The 24,666-nt window shown below is 40.7% G+C and overlaps 1 protein-coding gene across 1 annotated transcript; it reads left to right on the top strand.

Annotated features, from left to right (window-relative positions):
* Positions 1–3,704: 3,704 nt before the first annotated feature.
* LOC125295917 (integrin alpha-M-like) lies at positions 3,705–24,639 on the top strand. The gene is made up of 30 exons (XM_048245504.1): positions 3,705–3,769; positions 5,954–6,065; positions 6,447–6,550; positions 6,888–6,958; positions 7,188–7,308; positions 7,679–7,803; positions 7,907–8,049; positions 8,270–8,420; positions 8,863–9,013; positions 9,334–9,416; positions 11,441–11,564; positions 11,977–12,104; positions 12,740–12,917; positions 13,274–13,464; positions 14,116–14,249; positions 14,904–15,049; positions 15,988–16,136; positions 16,985–17,116; positions 18,780–18,853; positions 19,403–19,541; positions 20,365–20,463; positions 20,556–20,635; positions 20,728–20,814; positions 20,937–21,015; positions 21,623–21,721; positions 22,139–22,225; positions 23,074–23,184; positions 23,852–23,965; positions 24,248–24,358; positions 24,539–24,639. The coding sequence occupies exons 1-30, from the start codon at positions 3,733–3,735 to the stop codon at positions 24,608–24,610; spliced, it is 3,432 nt and encodes a 1,143-aa protein (XP_048101461.1). The 5' UTR covers positions 3,705–3,732; the 3' UTR covers positions 24,611–24,639.
* The last annotated feature ends 27 nt before the right edge of the window (positions 24,640–24,666 follow it).

Below are 24,666 nucleotides of genomic sequence, written 5' to 3'. Positions count from 1 at the left end.
TCTGTTTGCTGGTCTGTCTTTCCATCTAGCTCTCTAGCTATGTTTGGCTACACACGGTATATGCATAGCCAATGTCTCTAAGTCCCTGTTTGCCTGGCTGTCTGCCTGCCTGTCTAGCCTGTTGTCTATATGGAATCTGCACTGCGGTTTGGAAGTCACCTTTCTGTCCTTCCCATGAATCTTTCATTTCAGTCGGGCTTCTTCAAGAGTGAGTACCAGCAGAGGCTGCTGGAGGCCGAAGCTGCGCACGCAGGAGAGGAAGCAGAATAACCGCTGTGTGTGTGTGTGTGTGTGTGTGTGTGTGTGTGTGTGTGTGTGTGTGTATGTCTGTGTGTCTGTGTCTGTGTATCCTACCCGAAACTAGAAAGTTGCTATGTCAGTAATTGCCTACAGATGTCCGCTTAGACAATGGCAGAAGTGTCGTTCATAAGGTTATGTGCCATCAAAATGATTTTGGAAACGTTATGTTAAGGTCAAACAACTGTTAAAGGTGCCTTTAATCTCTATTTCTATTCTATGCAAGTAGTACTTACTGTATTGCTGCACTAACAATATCCAAGTGGCACTTAGTCTAATCCAAAAAATGGAAATAGGTCTTTGAATTGACAGTAGTTAAGCTAGTATAACCTATGCAACACAATTACCTTTGGACTAACTCTTTATTGGGGTAGGCTCCAAACATTTATTTTGGAATTTGAGTGTACAGTTTTGTCATTAGCCTAATCTATGTATTTTACATTTCCTTACAAAATAGATATTAGCGTAGGACTATCTAGCATTAATAACCCAATGATACAGACATTAGGCTCGAAATTAGGCTGTTGTAGCCTAAATTAAACTTGTAACAGAGGTAAATATCGTAGCAAATAGCCTTTATTGTACCTTGATTGTTGTAACTAAGTCACTTTGGATGAAAGCGTCAGCAGGATAACTAAATGTAAATGTAAATGGAAGGACATCTTCTCTCCTTCTGCTATAAGATTACTCAACACTCTTGCTCTGTCGCCATGAAACGAGATGCACATGGACCTCTTTGCACTGTATGCATTTTTGTACCATTTGTACAAAACTACTGACTGAGCTATCTTCTAGCTGTACCAAAAAATTTACGCCAACGTTGTTGTGTTGTAATAAAAGCTATCTTATCTTGTCTTATCTTATCTTATCTAATCGTATCTCTAATAAGCTATCTTATCTTATCTTATCTTATTTTACATTTTTGTACTGGAGATGGAATGGCATATTAGTTTTCTTTCATCTTTATGCTAAATCATTAGCCAGTCATACCTTATTATGCTGAACAAATATATCTCATGCTCATGTTTGCTTTTTCTCATGTTCATGTTGTTATTACGGTCATTACTTTTGTCATGATTAATGATTAATAATAGCTTTTATTAAAGCTTGCTAACCTTTCAAGCTAAAGTCCTTGGTTCAAATCCCATGAACCCCTTAAGAGGGGTTTCTACGATTCATCTTACGATCGTTCGTTTGTTTTTTCCGACTGTTTCCCGAACATGCTCGTAGCGTTAATGCATGCACTGCTCTTAAGATGCTCTTAAGGGGAGCTGTCCACGTTAATAGTTCTGAAATATCCTCTGATTTGATGGTGATGTCAGGTGACTGCACGTCACAGCTATAAACCTACCGTTTAAACTTCAGACACATTAATTCACATCAACACGAAAATAGAAACACTTTGACATCTGCATGTAAGCATCCCAAGTAGGTTATATACCACACACAGACATAAATAATTGTAATTAGACTCTGAGGGGCAGCCGTGGCCCACTGGTTAGCACTCTGGACTTGTAACCGGAGGGTTGCAGGTTCAGTCCAGCTCACTGCGCCGGGATTAGTGTGTGCTTCACCTCACTGTGTGTTCACTGTGTGCTGTTTGTGTTTCACTAATTCACCGATTGGGTTAAATGCAGAGACCAAATTTCTCTCACGGGATTAAAAAAGTATATATACTTATACTTATAATTATTTAAGATTAAATTGTTGCACCATGCAATAATTTTTAGCTATGACACTTAAGAACACGTTTGAAGATAAGAAAGAAGTCGAGTAAGAAAGTGAGAAAATGTGTAGGCTTAGATTTTGATGCTGTAGGCCTACAGACTAAACCACATGTTCCCTTATTTGCTTTTACCTCATAGGCCTAATAAAATATATCCCTCACTTAGCAAAGATAATGGCATTTTTGTCCGCTTTTCATCACATTATTATGACCATTAAATGTAGGCTATGCTATTTTGCACGCTAAAATCTAATTCATCACAGGTAAACACAATAAAGAATGGGAACGTAAATTGGATTATGTATTCTAAGTTGTAATTCCTCTGTATGTCCTGTTGGTGACCTCAGTGAGAAGTAGCCTACTGTTAAGACGCTCTAAGCCGGTAACGAGAACTCTGGAGCACTCGTAGATCTACGAGTGTTTTCACGACGCTCTTAAGCTACGATGGTTTCGGGAAACAGTCAGCAAATCTTAAGACGTTCGTAAGAGGGACTTTACGACGCTCTTAGGCTTAAGATGCTTTCGGGAAACTGGGCCCAGGCCTGAAAACCAAAGTGAAGTATAAATAGTACTCGCTTCAGATTGGGGTCTGCAAAACGACTTACAAACCGATAAGAAACATGTAATACATATGCTAGTTACTTTCTCATACACCATTTATTATGATCTTTATTATGATTTTGCCATCTATATTATTGTTAATAAACATGTTATGCATGCAATATGTTTTTTGTGACTTGTAAGTATTTCATTAATGTTATCTAATGATCGTGAAGACTTAACTAACCATTTAGTAATACCTTATAAATGGTTAACTACACATTTACAATATGTTTGTGACTTATAGTGACACAGTATAAGAAAAACTTGGTCACAGCACACTCCTTTTATTTTTATCCCAGCGTTTCAGCCTGTCAGCCTTAGAGTCCATAGGTGTGAGACCCAAAAGTTCAACTCCAGCAAATCGACAGCAGCAAACACCAGCAAATCGAAATGCATCAATTGATACTTACTGCATGCGTGTAACCCATGATATTGAACAACTATTAAAGGATAAAATAAACAGAAAAAGAGATCGAGTGTGCGGTGACCAAGTTTTTATTAGTTTATTTTCCCTTGCCAGCACCTCGGAGGGTGTGCATTCTTTTCGTTATTTATATGCAAGGGACTTATAAACTACTATAGTAATTTACAAATGTTATCTAATAATAGTAAATACCTAACAAACCATTTTGTCAGGGTACGGCAGGATAGGACCCAAGCGCAAGACTTCAAAACAAAAACAGAAACAAAGAGGACTGGACCAGACTAACAAGACAATAACGGGGAACAAGTGTGAGCAGAAATGGAGGGAAACTAATGAGACTGGAAGTGCAGAACATATATGGAGATAGGCGGGGACAAAGACAGATGACAGACAGGTAAACACAGAGCACAAGTGGAAACAGCAAATGCAGACAGACACAGGGCAATGCACAAAATGGCCACCAGGGTGGCACAAAGTCAATCAGTCAGTGCAGAATCCTGACACATTTATTAATACCATGTGAATAGTTATAATAAAGCATATCGCCCCGACCCCCACCCCCTGCTCTCCTCCCTCTTCACCCTCCAATATATAAACATACCCATCATGTATCACATCACATCACATCACATCACTTACATCACTCACTGAACACTTCTGAATGCTGAACTTGATACAAAATATGGCTGCTGTCTTTACAGCACTGTTCATTCTTGCAGGTAAGTGCCACTAGAACAGTTACATTAAAGGACAGTAATGATGCATACACTTCTGATGACGTGTCGCTATGATGTGACGCTATGATAACATGTTATTTAACTGAATGATGATGCAAATTACAAATATCTCCATAGTAGTATACTGTAGCATCAAGTGATCAAATGAAAATTAAGCAATGATACAAAAAGTGTGCCTGGGGTGAAGGGAAATCTCAGTGATCAGTGATTTCTGGCAGGGTGTACTACCCTATAGGGAAATATGAGACAGCATTGGTGGTAGGTTTTTGTGTTTTATCACTGTGTTTATATCTTTTCCATGCGTAATGCAGGGATATATATTACATGCATCAATGTACCAAAATGGGGGCGCCTAGGGGTTTTGGATAAAGCACTATATTGCTGCAATATACAGTATGTGCAATATATAGATGTTGAACTGTTTTACTGTATCTCACCTGGTGGATAAGGTTAGGTTTAGGTTTATTATGAAGCCCTTTAAAAACAACAACAGTTGACCAAAGTAAACTAAGAAAAAAAGGGGAAAAAAACATACAGTAGCACAGTTTATAATCACTGGCGTAGAATTTATGGGGCAGAATTGGGCATTGATAGGGTAGTGGCTAAGGAGCTGGGCTAGCATACAGTAGTGGGCTCAATTCTCGGCTTTCTACGTTGTGCCCTTGAGCAAGGCACTTAACCCCGAGTTGCTCTGGGGAGAATGGCTCTTGTAATATAATTGACATAATAAGTCACTTTGGATTAAAGTCTGCTAAATGAATGACTATGCAATGTAAATACTGACTTAACCCTCCTGTTATCCTTGGGGTCAATTTGACCCCAAGCAACGTTTAACATCATAAAATATATGGTTCACTTTTTTTTTTTGCTTCATATTTCATGACTTTCCTCAATTGAAGGGTTCAACAGAGTAAGCATGACATTTGTACAATAATATGTTTTCAATGTCCTGTACAAATATTTTACAGTACATTCGTGTTCCTTGGAGTCAGTTTGACCCCAGCTGTATGAAACATAAGATGCATGAATATTTGACACATTATGGATATTATTATTGTAATAGTATGAGAACATATTGTTATTATCATTATTACATATACAAGTACATATTACATAAGTAATTTTGGCAGGACTGTATAAGTCAAAAGGTGAAGCCTTTGGGCTGCTGACACTGGATGGGTAATATTGCCAGCCAGGGTTCCACGGTTCATAAAGGGGTGTGGGGGAGTGGGATTGTTTTGTAGGGCTTTTGATGATAGTTATTACACTCTTGTTAAGTACCTGTCACAAAAAACTGGGTAACAATATGAATTATAATCATTTTCTGAGGGTTTATTTAGCTGGGGTCAAATTGACCCCAAGGATAAAGCACGTCGGTAAGATTTGAGGGTATAACACAAGGGATATTATGACTAGGTATACATTACACAATGTCACTGCAACAGAAATATAAATAAATACTGTTAGATCATTTAGGGAAGGCGCGTGCCAACACAGTGACAAGGACCTAGAGGGAAGGAAACCAGCAAAAAATGAAGAACCTGACATAACAAAACAATGAGGGGAATCAGTAGACTATGAACGGAAGAATAAGGAGGAAGTGTTTACATAAACAATCATGAACATAACAAATGGGGCCAACTAACAGGAACAATAGAATATGCCACTGAAAGGTCTTGCTTGAACAAAGCTTCTCCCCTCCATTTTTAGCTGACACAGTTGTATGATACTCAGTGACTTTGTGAGTCAAAAAGAGGGCCCTATGCATGGTGGGTGAATATCAGGGCTTAGGCTAGGCTACTCACAGGGTCTGACTCGGACCACTATTCCTCTCTGATTGCGCTCTTCCATACTCAATATAAAACAGATCAAAAACTTTCTCTGGAGCAAATACATTTGACCCTAATTTTATATTAGCTTTATTTATAGCTTATAAGTAGGCTAGGCTACACAGGGCACGTGACTGAAGCATTCCGTTCGCATAGCGCCTGCTGCAACAATTAGCTTCCACTACAATCCACAGACCTAGCTACACCAGATGATAGATGTCCGTACAGGCTACATACGAAAACATTACACTTCTAAAACTAATTCCAAAAATAATTAACTTTTATTTTTCTTATCTGTATGTTTTTTTTTACTACACTTAATGTGTTTCCTTTTCAGGACATCCAATGGTGATGGCTTATAACATTGAGTCTATGCCTTGGAGAAACATACAACTGAAGCATGCTGCTGAAGGCTTTGGCTACAGAGTGATTCAGCACAGTGACTCAAGGTATGTGTGTGTGTGTGTGTGTGTGTGTGTGTGTGTGTGTGTGTGTGTGTGTGTGTGCGTGTGCGTGTGTGTGTGTGTGTTTGTGGTAGCCCACGGTATGGATATGGGGAAGTTCTCTACAAACTCATTTAATGCATCACTTGTACATCAGTACAATCATGGCTAATTGTCTCATTTGGTAAATAGTTTGAACATTGCGTTCACTTTTCATAACCTCTCTTTTTCTACTTTGTTTCTTTTATGTCTCTCGCTTGCATTTCATCTATACTTTACTTTTTAAACTTTTTCCCCCCTTGTATGCTTTTATGTACTATACCGTTTGCTTTTGGCTATGTAAAGCACATTGAATGTGCAATATAAATACATTTGCTTTGTTCACAGTCTGTTGGTGAGTGCCCCTCTAGAGCAGCACGGTGTGGATAGGAGAGGACGGGTTTACCAATGCCAGGTCTCAGACAGCTCCTGTTCACCACTACAAATAAATGGTAAGAGTTGTAGAAAATATAGATGTGGATATATGCTCACTACTCAGTATGTCCACTCATGAGAGTTTCTTCAGTCGTACTCATTTTTAGTGACATGTAGTCTCTTATTTATGTCTATGCATGCAGTCTACATGTAGGTTTCATATTTGATACATTAAACCTATTTTTGGTCTTTAGTCCTTACCTTGACTTCATTTAATAAGCTGTTGCTCTGATATCTGCTGATAGTTTTTATTTTGTACATACAATGGGCTATGGTAAAGGTCCTATTTTGTTTTTCATTCTCTCTCTGATTTTTCTTCTGATTGTTCCATTGACTGTTCTTATTTTCTAACAGTTCCCCCACATGGAGTCAATATGTCCCTTGGCCTTTCAATGAGCAAGACTGAAACATCCACAAAGACCATGGTAGGCAGGCCTATTTCCTTGTCTCTTATTTTTTTTTACTTATTCATTTGTCACCTATTTTCCATCCACACACAGACCTGTACACTTCACTATGTCCCTATAAAGAAGTGTAAAGGCACATTTTATTGGCTGTAGCATTTTAATAACTATGGCTATTGCTACACTGTGTAACATAGGAGCATATTGTAATGGCGACATGCTTCAGTCATTAAAAAGTGTTACCCTTCAGGTTTGTGGCCCAACCATCCCAAAAGAGTGTGAAGGAGTCACTCTCTATGGTGGGATGTGTTTCAGCATTGATCCACTTCACTCTGGACTTCAAGAAGGACCTGTGCCAGCCTCTCTTGAAGGTAGCCTACACAAACAGACGATCTTCCAACTTAATAGAGTAGTAGGCACCCTTATAGGAACAGACCAACTTTTGGGGAATTTAGCTTATTTGCTACCCCAAAGTCAACTACCCTTCTGTTCACTGTGTGTGCAATAATGCAGTCTGACACTGTTAGCCTAGCTTAGCACAATTCACTGGACGTGGGTTACACCAGGTAGCAAGAAGCCTATATCTAAAATCTTCAATTTACATACTGTAAGTGATAGGTTTCAATACATTTATACAAAGTTCAGTTGTGAAAATCAGTTGTGTTTTTAAAATGTGGTTTCTATACAGGTACTGTAGATTGGCCTTACGCCCAGCCTTTTTGTTCTGTTGTGTGCCAACAGCTTGTAAAGATACTGATATCGTTTTTCTGCTGGATGGGTCTGGGAGTGTGGCATTTTACCAGTTCAGTGCCATGAAAACATTTGTGAAAAATCTCATCAGAAGACTCCTGAAGCCATACACCTTAGTGAGTCCTGACCCAATATTATCTTAATGTTGGTTCATTATCTTTAGTCTTTAATGGTACCAGGGGTATTTAGTTATGTATTTGTGTATTTATTTATTTGCAGTTTGCCTTTGTACAATACGCCAGCTACACTAACATCCATGTGAAATTCAATCAGTTTGAGAGAACAAGATGGGAATATCAGCTGGACAGAATCTATCAGACTGGAGGAGGCACAAGAACTGCAGGAGCCATCCGGACAGTTGTGTATGTCTTAAATGAAGACTAAGTGTAGTCTCACCTGAGACCTTTATCTGTTTTAACCGCTCCGTTATCCTCCAGCACAAGAAAAGGGTTACTAGCACTGGGATTTTCTTGCTCAGTCATAAGTGTCAAATCCAGTAACTATGTCTGATGATTATGAAGAGCATTTAATAGTATATGATCATATAAAGTATATATCACAAATCTATACCTATTTTTACAGAAACAATGTATTTGATTCCTCTGCTGGAGCGAGACCAAATGCCAACAGGATTCTCATTGTCATCACAGATGGACAGTCATGGGATTCTTCAGACTACCCCAGTGTCACAGCTCTGGCTGATGGAAAAAACATAATTAGATATGCCATTGGGGTATGAAGTGCTGTACAGTGACATACTTGACCGAGTTGTCTTGAACGCAGCCACACGGTGCTATTGCAATTCACTTGTATTGTATTTACAATTATATACAATGTGGTATTACAAGAGAGTCGGCCCAGCGCTAGTTGTTTTCCATGCTAAATGCTAACTTCAGTGGATATCTGGACAGCACTAGCTGTTATTTCTAGGTCATTTTGGATGTTTTAAATTGAAGGGGGGCACATAGCACCTTTAAGCACAGCACAGACACCCATCTTCACCAGTATGATAAATCCCTAGTGTTGATGGTCCTGGTGGTTAACAGTTGATTTTAAGGAACCTTTTTAATATAAATTCTCAAAATCAAATATAGGACTTGTCTGGGTGTGTTGTGCTACGTCTCCCCAGAGAGTGTCACTAATGAGAGATGCTAATTATCCTCCTTATGTGACAGGTTGGCAATGCCTTTAACAATCAGTGGGCACTCAATGAGCTCAGGAGCATTGCATCCTCACCCGTACCAGATCACATGTTTAAAGTGGACAGCTTTGAGGCACTCAACAAAATCAGCAGCAAACTGGAGAAGAGCATCATTGCCATAGAAGGTATAGGTACATTTGGGATTCATCAGAATGTGCTATCCAGTTTATAATCAGAAAATGAAACATCTTAACCCAGAGGGATGATGGAGTTTTGGTCAAAAACTAGGAGCTGACAGGTTAAAGGAAAGATCCGGACTTAAAGCAACCTGGGGCCTGGTAGCCACCTATCTACAGTATCTGAGTGGAATGCATTTCAATTGGCATATCATTATTTTGACTTTATGTCTGGCTTTTTTGTCAGAGATACTGCAGCACACCCTGGTGGTCAAGTCATATGTAATAGCAGGTTGTGACACAGATCTCTAAGATCTCTTTATCTTCAGGAACCCAAAACACTGGTGGTGATGCCACAACGATGGAATTTGCCCAGAATGGATTCAGCGCAGCTCTTTTGTCAAGGCCATATGTATGTTCTCATAATTATTTAATTTATACTGTAAAGGTTAAGATGACTGATGTTTACCAGACACCTTTATCTAAAGCGACATGCACTCACAATGGTGGATTTGAGAATTGAACCTGTGCCATGCAACCCATTGAACCTGTGCTATGCTACCCCTGATCCAACATGCCCACATTGAACCTGTGCCATGCTACCCCTGATCCAACATGCCCACATTGTATGCTGTATTATTATGACCGCCTCGCAGCGAAGCGATCGCACAGCGATAGGTTTAGTCAGTTTTTTTTTTTTTTTTTTTTTTTTTTTCACATGGCCAAATTTCTGTCAAAGATTCCCGAACACTGAAAGACCAGGGTACACAAAACTTGGTGGGCATGTAGCCCCACAAGGGTAGCATGGAACCATCGTTTTTCGTTTTGATCTGTAGCCCCCCCGCTGGACTGGACCCCCCGAAAGGAGGGTAGGGCAGACACAGTTTTCTGTGAATATCTCAAGAACCGTAGGGTTTAGGAGGACTACCTTTTTTTTGTATGTTGATCTTAAGGGGCCATGTCAACCCATTCCATAAGAACTCATTTCATGTATAGCGCCACCTAGTTAAAAACAAAAAAGTAAAAATTAGGTGTTGTAATCGCAGGTATCTGTGACCTAACATAGTCAAAACTGCACGAAATTGGAAGTGTAGGATCATTATGACACCATCTGAATGCACGCCAAGTTTTGTGGAATTCCGTTCATGGGGGGCCACACAATTAATTTATGTTACTGTACACCAACTGGCCTGTACAGTAGGTGGCCGGAGACAGTTTTCTGTGAATATCTCGAGAACCGTAGGGCCTAGGAGGACCACCTTTTTTTGGTATGTTGGTCTTAAGGGGCCATGTCAACCCATCCCATTACCACTTATTTCATGTATAGCGCCACCTAGTTAAAAATTAAAAATAAAAAAATTAGGTGTATCACAATATCTCTGGCTGACATGGTCAAAACTGCACGAAATTGAAAGTGTAGGATCATTATGACACCCTCCGAATGCATGCCAAGTTTTGTGAACTTTCGTTCATGGGGGGGCATACAATTAAATAATTTATGTGTACATTTAGTGACCATACACCAACAGAGTTTTCTGTGAATATCTTGAGAACCGTAGGGCCTAAGATGACCAATTTTTTGCGTATGTTTGCCTCCAGGGGTCATGTTAACCCATTCCATATGCACACATGTGCATAAACAGATACACACGCACACACATACATTCACAGTAATCATACGTATGACACATACTCACACAGTAGACATATTTACGCATGCATGCACATGCACACACACAGACACACACGCAGGCACACACACAAGCACATGCACGCATACACACACACACACACACACACACACACACACACATACACACACACACACACACACATACACACACCCACCCACACACACACAAACATAAACATGTACGCGCACACATGCACACAATTCAAGAATTTCTCAGAATTATGAACAGGCAAGATGGGGGTGGGGTTGTATAAAATGTATTTTACATGTGAAATCTATGAACTAATCATGTTTTGGTACTTGTTGTCTAGCAGATACCAGTGAGAATTGAGTGTGCATAATGCAATTTGGTGAGACAGTTAGAATCATATGCCTTTCAGCGTGTGTAAAAAATGTGCTGGACTGGGCGGCGGTCATATTTTGTACCGCTCTGCGGTACATCTAGTTTGTATAGGTCTGAGTTACAAAATGGCTGATCCTCTTTTTAAAAAATAGACTTGTATTGTATTGTATTGTATAATACTAATAATAGGACAATTCTGCATAATTATTAGCTATTAGTGATAATACAATTCACATGACCATATAGCCTACCTTTATGACTGGTAGATGCTGAAATGCTCAGGTCCAGATATAATGGCATGTTTAGACCGTCTTTCAGTGGATCACAATTGCAAGGTCTGACTGGGACTTTCTGTGTTGATGTTAATGAAAAGGAGCTTTTATGGTTTTCTCTCTTGCAGGAGAGGTTTCTAGTGAGTGTGGTTGGGGCAAATGAGTGGAGAGGGGGTTATCAGGACATCCCTCTATCCAGCATGAGGCCAAGCTTTAGGAGGGTTGATCAGGTCACTCCTGACAGTTATGTTGGTGAGAGTCCGTCCGTTAACCGAAACTGCTAAAATATAGTCTTGTCAGAAGTTAGTGTACAGGTTTGTGAGGCTTATTACCCCATCATACATTAGAACTCATTCTTAGTAGGCCTATGGTACAGCACACCAGGTAGCAGGAATACTAAACATCTATCTTATCTCTTATGGTACAGCACACCAGGTAGCAGTAGGTCTAAACATCTATCTTATCTCTTATGGTACAGCACACCAGGTAGCAGGAATGCTAAACATCTATCTATCTATCTTATCTCTCTTACAGTATGTCATAATGAATGCTAGCATCTATCTTATCTCTCTTATGTTATAATGAATGCTAGCATCTATCTTATCTCTCTTATGTTATAATGAATGCTAGCATCTATCTTCTCTCTCTCTGCACTGACGATCAGGCTACTCCATGGCTGTAGCAAATGGTTACCGACAGAGCTACATAGTAATGGGAGCCCCCAGGTATGACCACAAAGGCCTTGTCATGGTCTTCCGTCCTGGAAACACACTACTGAGGAGTTTCACACAGGTAAGTTGTCTCATTCTGAAGGTTATGGTGATTAACTAATCCTTTTTTTATGGTCTCAGAACCCTTCCCCAACTTCACCGTCAGTGTCTCACAAACATTCTCTCTCTCTCTGTATCTCTCTCTCTCTTTGTATATATCCTCTCTCTCTCAATAAAAATTCAATTAAATTCAAGTGAGCTGAAGTGGCATTACATATATTTGTTTGCATTGCCCAAGCAGAACATAAGTGTTACATACAGAGTACTTGGGTTACAGTGTATGGCAAACATAGACATATCCATCAAAGGTCAAAATCCCTGTGCACAGCCCATCTTGCTCCAGGTGCTGATGGTGTGCAGTGTGGAAAAGTCAAAAGAGTAGTATACATCACACACTGGAGCTGGAGGGTATATTTTGCTGACTTTATTTGGCGTGAACAACGCGTTTCGCAAGTTGCTTCATCAGGTTCACGTTCGAGAATCTGATGAATACATTGCACACTGGAACGTGAACGTGAACTGAACGTGAACGTGAACCTGATGAAGCAACTTGCGAAACGCGTTGTTCACGCCTAATAAAGTCAGCAAAATATACCCTCCAGTGTGCGATGTATACTACTCTTTTGACATAGACATATCCATCTCTCTCTCTCTCAGTCTCAGATCGGGGCATACTTTGGAGCAGAGGTGTGTGTGGTGGATTTGGACGGAGACTCCAACACTGATCTGATTCTGGCATCTGCCCCCATGCACACAGAGGGAGAGAGAGAGGGAAAAGTGTTTGTCTACAGCATATCATATTATCAGGTGATATGTAGCAGGCAATGGGACACAGGTCTTTGAGCTGAATTGTTAATAAAATTGAGTCAGAGTATTGGCTGTCAGAGTCCTAGTGAAGCTTTTCTCACTTTAATGAAAATTAATGTGATCCACTTTTATTTCCATCACAAAAAATGAATATCACACACACACACACACACACACACACACACACACACACACACACACACTTTGGGGGGAACTTTAAGAGTACATGATGAAATGGTTGTCTGCACGCACATTATCCTGAATTGAACTTAGATTTCCACTATGGTGGAGTACTGGAGCTCCAATCTTTATTTAAGCCTGTCTTTCCCTAGTACTTCTACTTCTACCGCTACTCCTTCTACTTTCAATACACCAGCGTGCAAGACACCGGCGTGTCCCTGCTGGGGATGGAGGGTCAGAGGGGGAGGTTCGGCTCGTCTCTGGCCAGCCTGGCTGACCTGAACGGGGACGGTATCAGGGACGTGGCCGTGGGAGCTCCTCTGGAGGATAACGGACAGGGCAGCGTGTACATCTTCAACGGGAGGAGAGGAGGAATCAACCCCACCTACTCACAGGTGAGAGAGAGAGAGAGAGAGAGAGAGAGTTCACCTTTAGTGGGAGGAGAGGAGGAATCAACCCCACATACTCACAGGTGAGAGAGAGAGAGAGAGAGAGAGTTCACCTTTAGTGGGAGGAGAGGAGGAATCAACCCCACCTACTCACAGGTGAGAGAGAGAGAGGAGAGAGAGAGAGAGAGTTCACCTTTAGTGGGAGGAGAGGAGGAGTCAACCCCACCTACTCACAGGTGAGAGAGAGAGAGAGAGAGAGAGAGAGAGAGAGAGATAGAGATAGAGATAGATCAATATATCTTACAACATCTTATAGTAGTGTAATGTAGTTATAAGTAGGCAGGATCAGTGGTATAATGCATTATTCAAAATTATGTAAGATTTTTGAATATATAACCATTACTTACAATACATTAAAGCTACAGGTCATAATGCATTATGAATATTACCATAGAGTCTCATGCCTGTTTGTAAATGAATACAATAATTATTATAATGACTTATGATCACATTATATTGTAACTGTATGCATAAGTCATAGCGATGACCTTCATAAAAAGTGATATCCAAAAGACTTTACATCCGGCTGGTTTCCTTAAAAACAGACAAAGGTGGTTAACGGTGTTTCTGTTGAACTGTCTTTATTCTCCATTATAGAGGATTGCGGGTTCGTCGGTGCAGTCCGGACTGCGGTTCTTTGGGCTGACCGTGGCCCAGTCTGCTTTGGACCAGAGTGGAGACGGACTGCCTGACATCGCAGTCGGGTCCAAAGGAGCGGTTCTGCTGCTCAGGTTCTCATAATATTAAAACACAACACCCACATGTATGCACACCAGGGCTTTAAATCAGATTTTTCCCCCAATTGGTTCGTTCCGAACAGAAACAGTATTTTAACGTTTCCGGTTTTCGGTTCAACCCTAAAATTGATGTTCCTGAACTGGTTAGAACAAAAAAGTTTCCGAACCGGTTAATAATGTTCCATGTCAGCTGCGGGACATACAAATAAGTAGGCTGATCATTAGGATTTTAAAATTCTGTTGTTAGTCTACATAATTTTCCTTAAGTCTCTATCCTGTCATCAAACCATGAAAAAGCACTACAGGCTACATTATGTAAGCGGTATAACTGTAATTCTGACATGCCTACATTTTTTCAGTATTAGCCTACACATGAATTAAGACAAGGGAAATTTCTGCCATGTCGTTAATTGGCAAACAACTGAACACATATCAATTATACTTCTTACATAGCTCAATTGGTGCAAATGACAAATAGGGCAGGCTACATAGCTCAAACCTGGTCAGTGCATTTGTTTCTCTTATGTCATCAAACAATACAAAACCACAAAGCATTACAGAAACATGACTGTAGTTCTTACATCCATACATTTTGTGGTTTTGCCGTATAATAAGATTGTGATTGGAGCAATGTTTTCTGACTCATAGGTCCAGTCCCATTGTATCTGTACACACAAGAATGACTTTTAGCCCTACCAAAATTCCTGTGTCCATCTACGACTGCTCTAACTCCCAACAGATCAACGCGTCTGTATGTATTAACATAACCAAAATCACCAAAGGCACCTTTACAGGTAAGCTTTGGTGCTGTTTAACATTACCCTGGAAGTACTCCAGTAGAAACCAAACTCTAAAGTAGGCTTCGCTGTTCCCTGTGATTACATTTAACTTTGTGAAAACGCCGTTTTCTATTGGATACGAGAAATGTGACAGTCATATATTGCACAGTTGACTGGTTGAAAGGATTAATAATTTAGCCAAAATGCTACAGCTTTTGCATCAAACCGTATTCAGCATATTTTTGACAATGACTTTATTAATAAACAAATTGCTACATCACATAAATGAACAGTAAGACAAGCAAACTTACACATAACAACGAACAAACAAATAAAAGCTTCTTAACCTTAACCCTTGGGGGGCAGCCGTGGCCTACTGGTTAGTGCTTCGGACTTTTAACCAGAGGGTTGCCGGTTCGAACCCCGACCAGTAGGCGCAGCTGAAGTGCCCTTGAGCAAGGCACCTAACCCCTCACTGCTCCCCGAGCGCCGCTGTTGTTGCAGGCAGCTCACTGCGCCGGGATTAGTGTGTGTGCTTCACCTCACTGTGTGTTCACTGTGTGCTGAGTGTGTTTCACTAATTCACGGATTGGGATAAATGGGAGACCAAATTTCCGTCACGGGATCAAAAGAGTATATACAGTTATACTTATACTTAATCCTACTTAACACATTCCTTTATTTGCATTCTCTTGGATTGGGATGTTTGGATGTTCAATGGCTTAAAAGGGAAATCCGGACTAAAAACATATTAGGGAGTATTTTTGGATGATAATAATTGTACCTTTTTGTTGGGGACCAGTGTCCTATAGACTCTAATGAATATGCAACCTACATCGAAACGTTAGTCATTTGCCGCGCTGTTCTAAAAAAAAAGAAGCAACTCAAACATCTGTGTGCTCTGGTGATCCCCTCCTGAGAGTGATGAAAATACCAATCCTTGATCTGTATAGATCTGCAAGCTGAACTCAATTACACAGTGACATTGGACTATCTTCGGCAAAAATATCGGGCGAACTTCACAGATGAGGAGCGGGAGAGAGATCGTGAGACGACTATGATGCTTGGGGAGAAGTGCTTCCTGCATACCTTCTATGTGCAGGTAAAGCTCTACACTCTAAACCTTCTATGTGCAGGTAAAGCTCTAAACCTTCTATGTGCAGGTAAAGGTCTAAACCTTCTATGTGCAGGTAAAGCTCTAAACCTTCTATGTGCAGGTAAAGGTCTACGCTGTAAAACCTCCATGTGCAGGTACGCTCGAAACCATTGTCAAGGTGGAAATGCAGGCCAGGATATGTGACTGCAAATGTATGATCTGCAAAAAGAGGAAAAAAGAATAGCACTTTCAGCATGTGATGTGTCTCTCCTCTATGTGATGTTTTTTTGTTTGGTTGTTTCCTGTTTCCACTACATGATTTTGTTATCAGTCATCAGAGTCAAACATGACTCAATAGGGAGAGACAGTAATCTCATCACCTTGTACTGGTTGTGTTCCTACAGCTTATCAGAGTTGATGGGATCTACATAGCTCGTTTTTTTAGAAAAATTATATCTCGGTCCACATTAGGAAGTTAGTTGAATGGCTTCCATATGATATGCATTGGGGTCACCTTTATTGCTTCAAGTGGTCATACTTTACTTTTAGGACCAGTGTGAATTGTTTTGACCAGTGTAAATTGTTCTAACCAGACTAATAAACAAACCGTGCTACAGTGAGTAATCGTGCGAATCGGTGCGATCCATAGACCTCTGAAGTTTGGTAACAAAAAGGAACTAAAGCTGTCATCTTTGCCCATATAAGGAGATCCGGGTGTTAATTGAAGCTAACTACCTATGGGAAGTTGCATTGCATAGCTTTGGGGTACCTCCTGCATCAAACACATATTTCATCTGGTTGCCTATGTACAGTATGTATACACTCACCCACAGTGATCCTTTGTTTTCTCCCAGTGCTCCCCAGAGGATGTTGTGAATCCTGTGGAAGTCCAGGTGGCCTTCTCCTTCCAGGGGCTTCCTATCCCGTCTGCAGACCAGCTGACACCAAAGCTGTCCAGCAGCTCTCGCAACACCACAGACCACCAGGTACGAGTAGAAAACAATTGTACCTCCGCGCTACTGCGGGTCACATCTAGCGCATCGACGGGAGAGGACCGAATTCAGTAAGAGAGAGAGAGTTCACCGGAGCGACAAAGATGTAGAATTTAAGTATTTTTTATTATTAAGGTGCCAACATAAGGACTAACGTTTCGACGTGTGTCATGGACGTGTGTCTAAAACGTTAGTCCTTATGTTGGCACCTTAATAATAAAAATACTTAAATTCTACATCTTTGTCGCCGGTGAACTCTCTCTCTCTCACCAGGTACGAGTCTCTGCAATGGGCCAGGATATGTTCATGAAGACCGCTTACAACCCATGATTCATATTTTACATTATGTAGAAAGGATTTTGCGATTTTTAATGCACAAACAGAAGAGATTTAATTTTGAATGTTCAGAGTGCAGATGCTGGATTGTGGTTTCACCAAAGATTGTTAAGGCGGAGCAAGATACTTCGTCGTAGTTCATGTCTATGGGCGCGAAATGGGGATCGAATCCTGTCTGCATAAAGAGGCGTGTCGATGACGTATTGTGGCGTAAGTTGCAACCGGCCAACAGCAGCAGCAGAAATAACCGGCACACACCTGATATAAGGTTGATTTTCTCCAGACTGGATTGCTCAAAAATGCTAAAAATGTACCTGAAATGTTCAGAAGGGTTTGAGGATCATGAAAATGTGCCCGAAATTCACATTCCTAACTCTATAGAACCAAGACCTTAACATATGTGGTGAAATTCTGAGCTATGCCCATAGACTTCAATGGAGCAGTCGCTGCCTCTGCTCTGCATAAAGGGGGATTTTGACCCCCCCTCGTGCGATCCGGGTTCCCGGAAGTGGCTCCTGATGAAATATCTTGCTCTGCCTTAACAATCTTTGGTTTCACTTTGGTTACTGGCAAAAGGCTGTCTCTCATTCTGGGGTCTGGTTCCACGAAAGTTAGCTGCCTGCGTGGTTGCTACAGTAAACCACCATGGCATGACACAACGTTTGAACTTTGAACAAACAATGACATTGTAATACCTGTTTCTAAAAAGCGTTGTTGTTTAATGGTCGTTCCGTAATTTAAACACTGCAGTGTTAATGACATCAGACTATAAATTGATAGTAACAATTATTCTTGCACATTTACCATTGTGCATAGCATTGACAGAGCTACATCATACATAGAAATTATTGACAATGCACAACCAATTTATAATCAATGGAAGAAAATGTTCACTGCTCACGTGCAGGCATGAATGAGTGGATGTTGTTGTGTCTGAATATCATTGCAATTACGTCGTTTAAAACGTAAGGATAAGTAATCTAGTCAAACAAATGCAATTTAAACATTGACAATTGCAAAATATCTATGAACGACGCAACAGCGACTACTCTAGACCAGTAGTTCCAACCACCAAATTTTTCGCCCATATTTGCGATTGCAATCCCAGTGTCCTCAAACAGGTATATATGAGTACTGTATCTGGATCCCCAACCTCTTCCATAACACTGACTTGAGCAGTAGAATAGACCAAACTTTAAAAGACTGCTTCAAATTACTCACACCAATTCAACCCTTTAGACATTTAGAGTGCTCACGTTCGAGGAGAAATGCATGTTTTTATGACTAGATTTAAAACCAGATTCTATTTTATATTCTGTAGTTAAACTTTGAAATCGACTGTGGACAGGACAGTGTGTGTGTAGATAACATCCATCTCAACTTCAACTTCTCTGGGTAAGCCTTACAGTCTGAACATGCTTTAATCACAGATTATGTTTTGTATTAACTGAGCTGACATCACACCTCAAAGGATCTTTAGTTCTGTCCCCTCTGCCATCGCCAGGTCCTCCATCATTGAGGCCTTAAAGGGGAATACTGGCGATTTTTCACATAGATTTCCATTTCCAAAATGAAAACAATCAGTTTTACCTAGCTTGAGCTGCTGCAGCCAAAAGCTAAAGCAGCTAGGCAGCTATAGCACTACACTCTAGGGGCATGTTCATGAACCCCCATGTCATGCCCCCAGAGTGTAGCACTGTAGCTGCCTCGTTGCTTTAGCTGTTGGCTGCAGTAACTCGAGCTAAAAACGGAGTATCGTAAAACTGTAAAACTGATTGTTTTCTGTTTTTTTTCGTACTGACAGTACTCTTTGATCTTGAGGAATGGATATCTATGTGAAAGCTCACCGGAATCCCTTTAACTCTCTGTTTATGATGTAAGGCTGTAATTCTTATTATGTGAGCGGTTTCATCCAAATGTCTTGTTTTGTCCTGACATCGCCAGATCCCTCATCGAGGTGGGCATTGCACAGGAGATGAGTGTGATGGTGAGTGTGGAGAATAGAGGAGAGAACTCCTACGGCACTCACATGTTTCTCTCCTACCCTCCTGGTCTCTCCTACAGGACCTTCATCAAGAGCCAGGTGAGGACCTACAGTGGGGGAAAAGCAGGGAAAATAGAGTTTTCCTGTTGAACTATCTGTCGGTTTTAACCATTAAAATATCTACCATCTGACTCTAGCCTCTGTCTAAGACATGGGACAAAACATGTCTGCCTGTAGACTATCTGTAGTAGACTATCTATAGACTATCTGTAGTAGACTATCTGTAGACTATCTGTAGTAGACTATCTGTAGTATACTGTAGTATCTGTACACTATCTGTAGTAGACTAACTGTAGACTATCTGTAGTAGACTATCTGTAGACTGTAAACCAGGGGTCACCAAATGGCGGACCGCGGTCCGAGTCCGGACCCTGACGTGATCCTATCCGGACCCGGACCATAATAACCTAATTTAGATGTTCACATAAGATTTCAAAGCTGCACTAAATGTTTTGTTGGTTAGGATAACAGCATTTACTTCAGGAGCTTCAGGAACCATCATTTCGCTTGCTGCTACTCAGCCAGTGAAATCTGTGAATTCTGATAAAGTCGAGTCAGTGAGTAAAGTAGCCTACTATGGGGAAGAGACTGATAGCCTGAAACGAGCGAGGAGAGGAGACGGGACGAGAAACAATCAGATGGATATCTAAGTTAACGATAAGTAAGTTATTTTCAAATCATCGATTGCTCAAAGAGTAGAAAGCTAGACAGCGAGAACAGAGCTTTATATAACGATACGGGGGCAATACCACGCAAAACTGTCACGTCCGTAACGGCAACTGTAGTAGACTATCTGTAGACTGTAGACTATCTGTAACACCTGTTTTTACTACTGACCTCCTATCTGTGTCTGCTGCTGCAGGGCAGGGTGAAGTGCACTTCTCTAGACAGTACAGATGGAGTCACCCTGGGAAAGGCGGACTGCAGCATCAACAGACCCATCTTACGGGCTGGAGACAAGGTTTGGGGAAACAACTCCTCCTACACACACACACACACACACACACACACACACACACACACAATGAATCACAAATTATTTTGGTGTTACAGGCTATGTTTGTTGTTGTGTATGGAATCGATGGCAGCAGTGACTTTGATGAAACCCTTACCATTGACGCCCAGGTGTCAAGGTGAATTAGACTTATTTTATTTAGTAGTTATAAGCTGTTATGATCATGATGGCATTTACCTACTACATCTGAAAAGATCTGGTCTCTTTCAGTGGAAATGATATGCACTCTAACGACAGTGAACCAATCCAGAGCAAAGACATCGCAGTCAAGTACAGCATTTACGCCCTCATCAGAAGGTTGGCGCTATACTTTTACTATTGTAATTTGTCAATTACAATCTGCATCTCTGCTTAACACAGATACAATTCACACAGTCACCTGGTTCTCACCCTAGCTCTGTTTGCTGTGATTGTCTTAGATTTGAAAACACAACCAACTACATCAACTTCACTGCTGGTAACAATAGCATGGGGAAGGAAGTGAGGCAGGATTTGGAGGTAGGGCTTAAACATCAACCTGATACAACCCCAACCCTGGCCAAAGTGTCTGATCTCCAAAACACGTCAGATTTAAATGTTTCACATTTTTTACCTTGAAGATTAGATAAATACTAGCCTGATGTCCGCATACTCAATTCTAGACAGAATTTGAGTCTGATACTGCTCCATTGGGATGTGACTATAGGGCGTGTTTTAACCAATACAGGGGCTTTTAGCAACAGCGTTTTAGTTGCAAACAAAATCAACCGAAGCGCATTCAGATGACGTGATAGACGAGGCACTATTGCTAATCTCTCCATCATCGTACAAAGCCCGCCCAGACAATTTGATTGGTCGAACTTCAACCTCAAATGTTGTGGGTGGGGCTAAGTTCGGCTGGCTTCCAGGCAGATAAATATAGTAATTACGTCAAATTATAATGTGATTCTATGGCATTACGTGGTATGTTTAACTTTCACCAACCTAGGTAATGTAATATATTATATCAGATAGTTGACCTCTGGTCCAATCTCTCTCACTCTCACGCATGCTCGCTCGCTCACTCACTCACTCATTCACTCACTCACACACTCTCTCTCTCTCTCTCTCTCTCTCTCTGTCCCAGGTAACAAACAGCATTAGAGGACTCAATCTTACTGTTGTAATTCATGTTCCAGTAAGACTCCAAGATAAAGATATCTGGACCGATGTGGACAGCCTTAACGTGAGTGTTTCTTTATTGCCACCAGATAACCAACCAAGACACGACTGAAGTTTTTAGTCCGTCTTGATGAATTAAAACATAGTTATGAATACTATACACTGCGTTTTTTCTGATAAATCACCCTATATCCTCCACACAGGATTGGATAATGATGTCAATATTTAAATATGAATATGAATATTTTAAAAGTGGTAAATAGTCTCCATTAAGCTCAATGAAGCTGTTGACCTATGTCCTCACACTGGTCTCAACTCCCTGAGCTAATGATTGCAAATGGTCTATTCATGTGTATAAGTGATTTATCGATGCCTGTAAATGGTCTATCTATGATATCTATTAAAGGTTTAGGTATGTCTATGAATAGTCGGTCCATGTCTTCATAAAACTGGCTTCGTTATTGTTTCTATTTCACATTAGATCACAGGATGCACCAGGGAGGGTGAGCTGGAACCAAACATAACCAATTTTAAAGAGACCCTGCTGAAGAACAAAGAACCTATTGTGGTAATGAACAGACCGTCAAAACGTTCTCTCAAATTCTACAACAAAACTATTTATTAATTTTTGATTGGACGCGAGATATTCTAGAGTGGGGATACCAAAGGTCATCCCCACTTTCACCTCTAGTAATCATTCCAACTAGCCTAGAAATCTAGATGCTTTTGCTGGAAAAATCAAACTTCGATTAAGCCAATCAAATCGTGTATAGAGTCGGTGGGCAGACTTAACATAATGACGACAGAGTTGCTACGGTTCCGCGTGAATTCCTTTCTACTTGAAAACAAAGAAGATGGATGCTGCTGCTGGTGAACAGCGGCCTTTGAATCGCGACTCGAGTTAAGCTTTTTTTAAGTTGGCATATCTTTACCAACCCCACTCTCAATCGTGCCTAAGGCCCACTCACAGGGGTGGGTATATCTTTACCAAACCCACTCTCAACTCAATCGTGCCATATTGCTGAAGCAGTTTGATTGAAAGGCCAACTGCTCATCACATCAGAGTAGCTTAGACAGACTAACATAATATGCCTATACACCTACACAATATGCCTATACATAATATACCTATACATAATATGCCTATACATAATATGCCTACATAATATACTAATACATAATATGCCTATACATAATATACCTATACATAATATGTCTATACATAATATACCTATACATAATATGCCTATACATAATATGTCTACATAATATACCCATACATAATATGCCTATACATATGTTTATACATAATATACCCATACATAATATGCCTATACATATGTTTATACATAATATACCTATACATAATATGACTATACATAATATAAGACTGTTGTTGCCTTGTCTCTCCATCAGGACTGTTCTGTTGCCGTGTGTCTGGAGTTCAGATGCACCTCTTTCATGTTGAGAGGTGACCGCCAATTTTACACAGTCTCAGGAAACGTGAGCTCAGGATGGATTGAGCAGGTACTGCTAAGTATATATTTTGCTGAAACTGCTGTATTATATTCAACATCTTTGTTTGAAGGTACAATATGCAAGATTTCCCAGAGTTAGATAAGTCGATACCCTTCTCATCTCTGTGCGTGTAGTTACTCGGTCTGACGCACCCGCTGCTAGCCTAGCTTAGCACAGGTTTGTCAAAATGGCTGGTTGTAATTGCATACACCTCCCAATAGTGACAAAAGAAACTCCAACATTTTCCTATTTACATGCTGTGATTTGTATAGTTACAACATAAGCGTTTTGTAAGCGTATACAGACTTGGTACTATGTTCACATCGCATTGCTGAAAAGCTCCGGTGTTACTTCTTCAAACCCCAAGGAGCAGTGCTTTGCAAATCACTCCAATCTCTCCACTTCTCTTTCCAATCCTCTCTCTCTCTCCTCTCTTCTCTCCTCACTCCTCTTTCTAATCCTCTCTCCACTCTCTCTAATCCTCTCTCCACTCCTCTCTCACTCCACTCCTCTTTCTCCTCTCTCTCTCCTCTCTCATTCTACTCCTCTCTCTCCTCCTCTCTTTCTCCTCTCCTCTCTCTCTCTCCACTCCTCTCTCCTCACTTTCTCCTCTCCTCTCTCTCTCTCCACTCCTCTATCTCCTCTCTCTCTCCTCGCCTCTCTCCAATCCTCCCAGACTGGACTGCGTTCTGCAATGTTTCACCTGGTCAGTTCGGCCACACTGGAGTACGATGACAGGAAGTACATCTTCTACTCCTCGGACTCCTCGCGCCTCGCGCCTGTCACCAAGGTAACCCTGGACTCGCCAACATATCACTATCAAGTCAGAGAAAACAAACACTAAATTTTCTCCTGATAAGACAAATCTGTCAAATGTCCAACTTGAAGACCAGAGGGAATTGATGCATATAGTCTTTGGTTCTATTCCTACAGTAGATATTTCTGGACATTGTATACCCTAATGTAACCATCATGGTATCACTAACTCTTGCATTTTCAGATGAAAAGCCCAAACAAATAGCTCTGACCATCAGGGAATAGTGGTGGTAATAGTGTGTTTGTGTCCCTGTAGATTGAGACCCTTGTGGAGGTCTATGAGGGGCCAGACCTAACTAAGGTGATTATTGGTGGAGCCTTTGGTGGCCTGTTTCTATTGGTTATCATAACGGGGGTTCTTATCAAGGTAGGACATAATCAGTACACGTCACACTGTCACTCAAACAGCCATTCCTTATTCGTCTGTCTTGAAATGCATATATGTACAATGCGTATGTACACAAGAAACACATTCTACCAAACGCATAATTATTAGTTTATTTAGGTACAAAAGGGCACCTAAAGTGAAAGACATTTTTTCTTTCAGGTGGGATTTTTCAAAAGTCGCTACGAGAGGCTGTTGTCTGAAGCAGAAGCAGCATCTCAGAAAAAAGACTGAGAATGATTGTGTGTGTGTATGACAAAATGCTTCACAAAATAACTGACAACATAAAT

The sequence above is a fragment of the Alosa alosa genome, chromosome 6, assembly GCF_017589495.1.
Source record: "Alosa alosa isolate M-15738 ecotype Scorff River chromosome 6, AALO_Geno_1.1, whole genome shotgun sequence".
In the NCBI taxonomy this organism is placed as follows: Eukaryota; Metazoa; Chordata; class Actinopteri; order Clupeiformes; family Clupeidae; genus Alosa; species Alosa alosa.
Note: the sequence above shows the minus strand (reverse complement) of the source record. Positions and strands in the feature narration are given on the sequence as shown.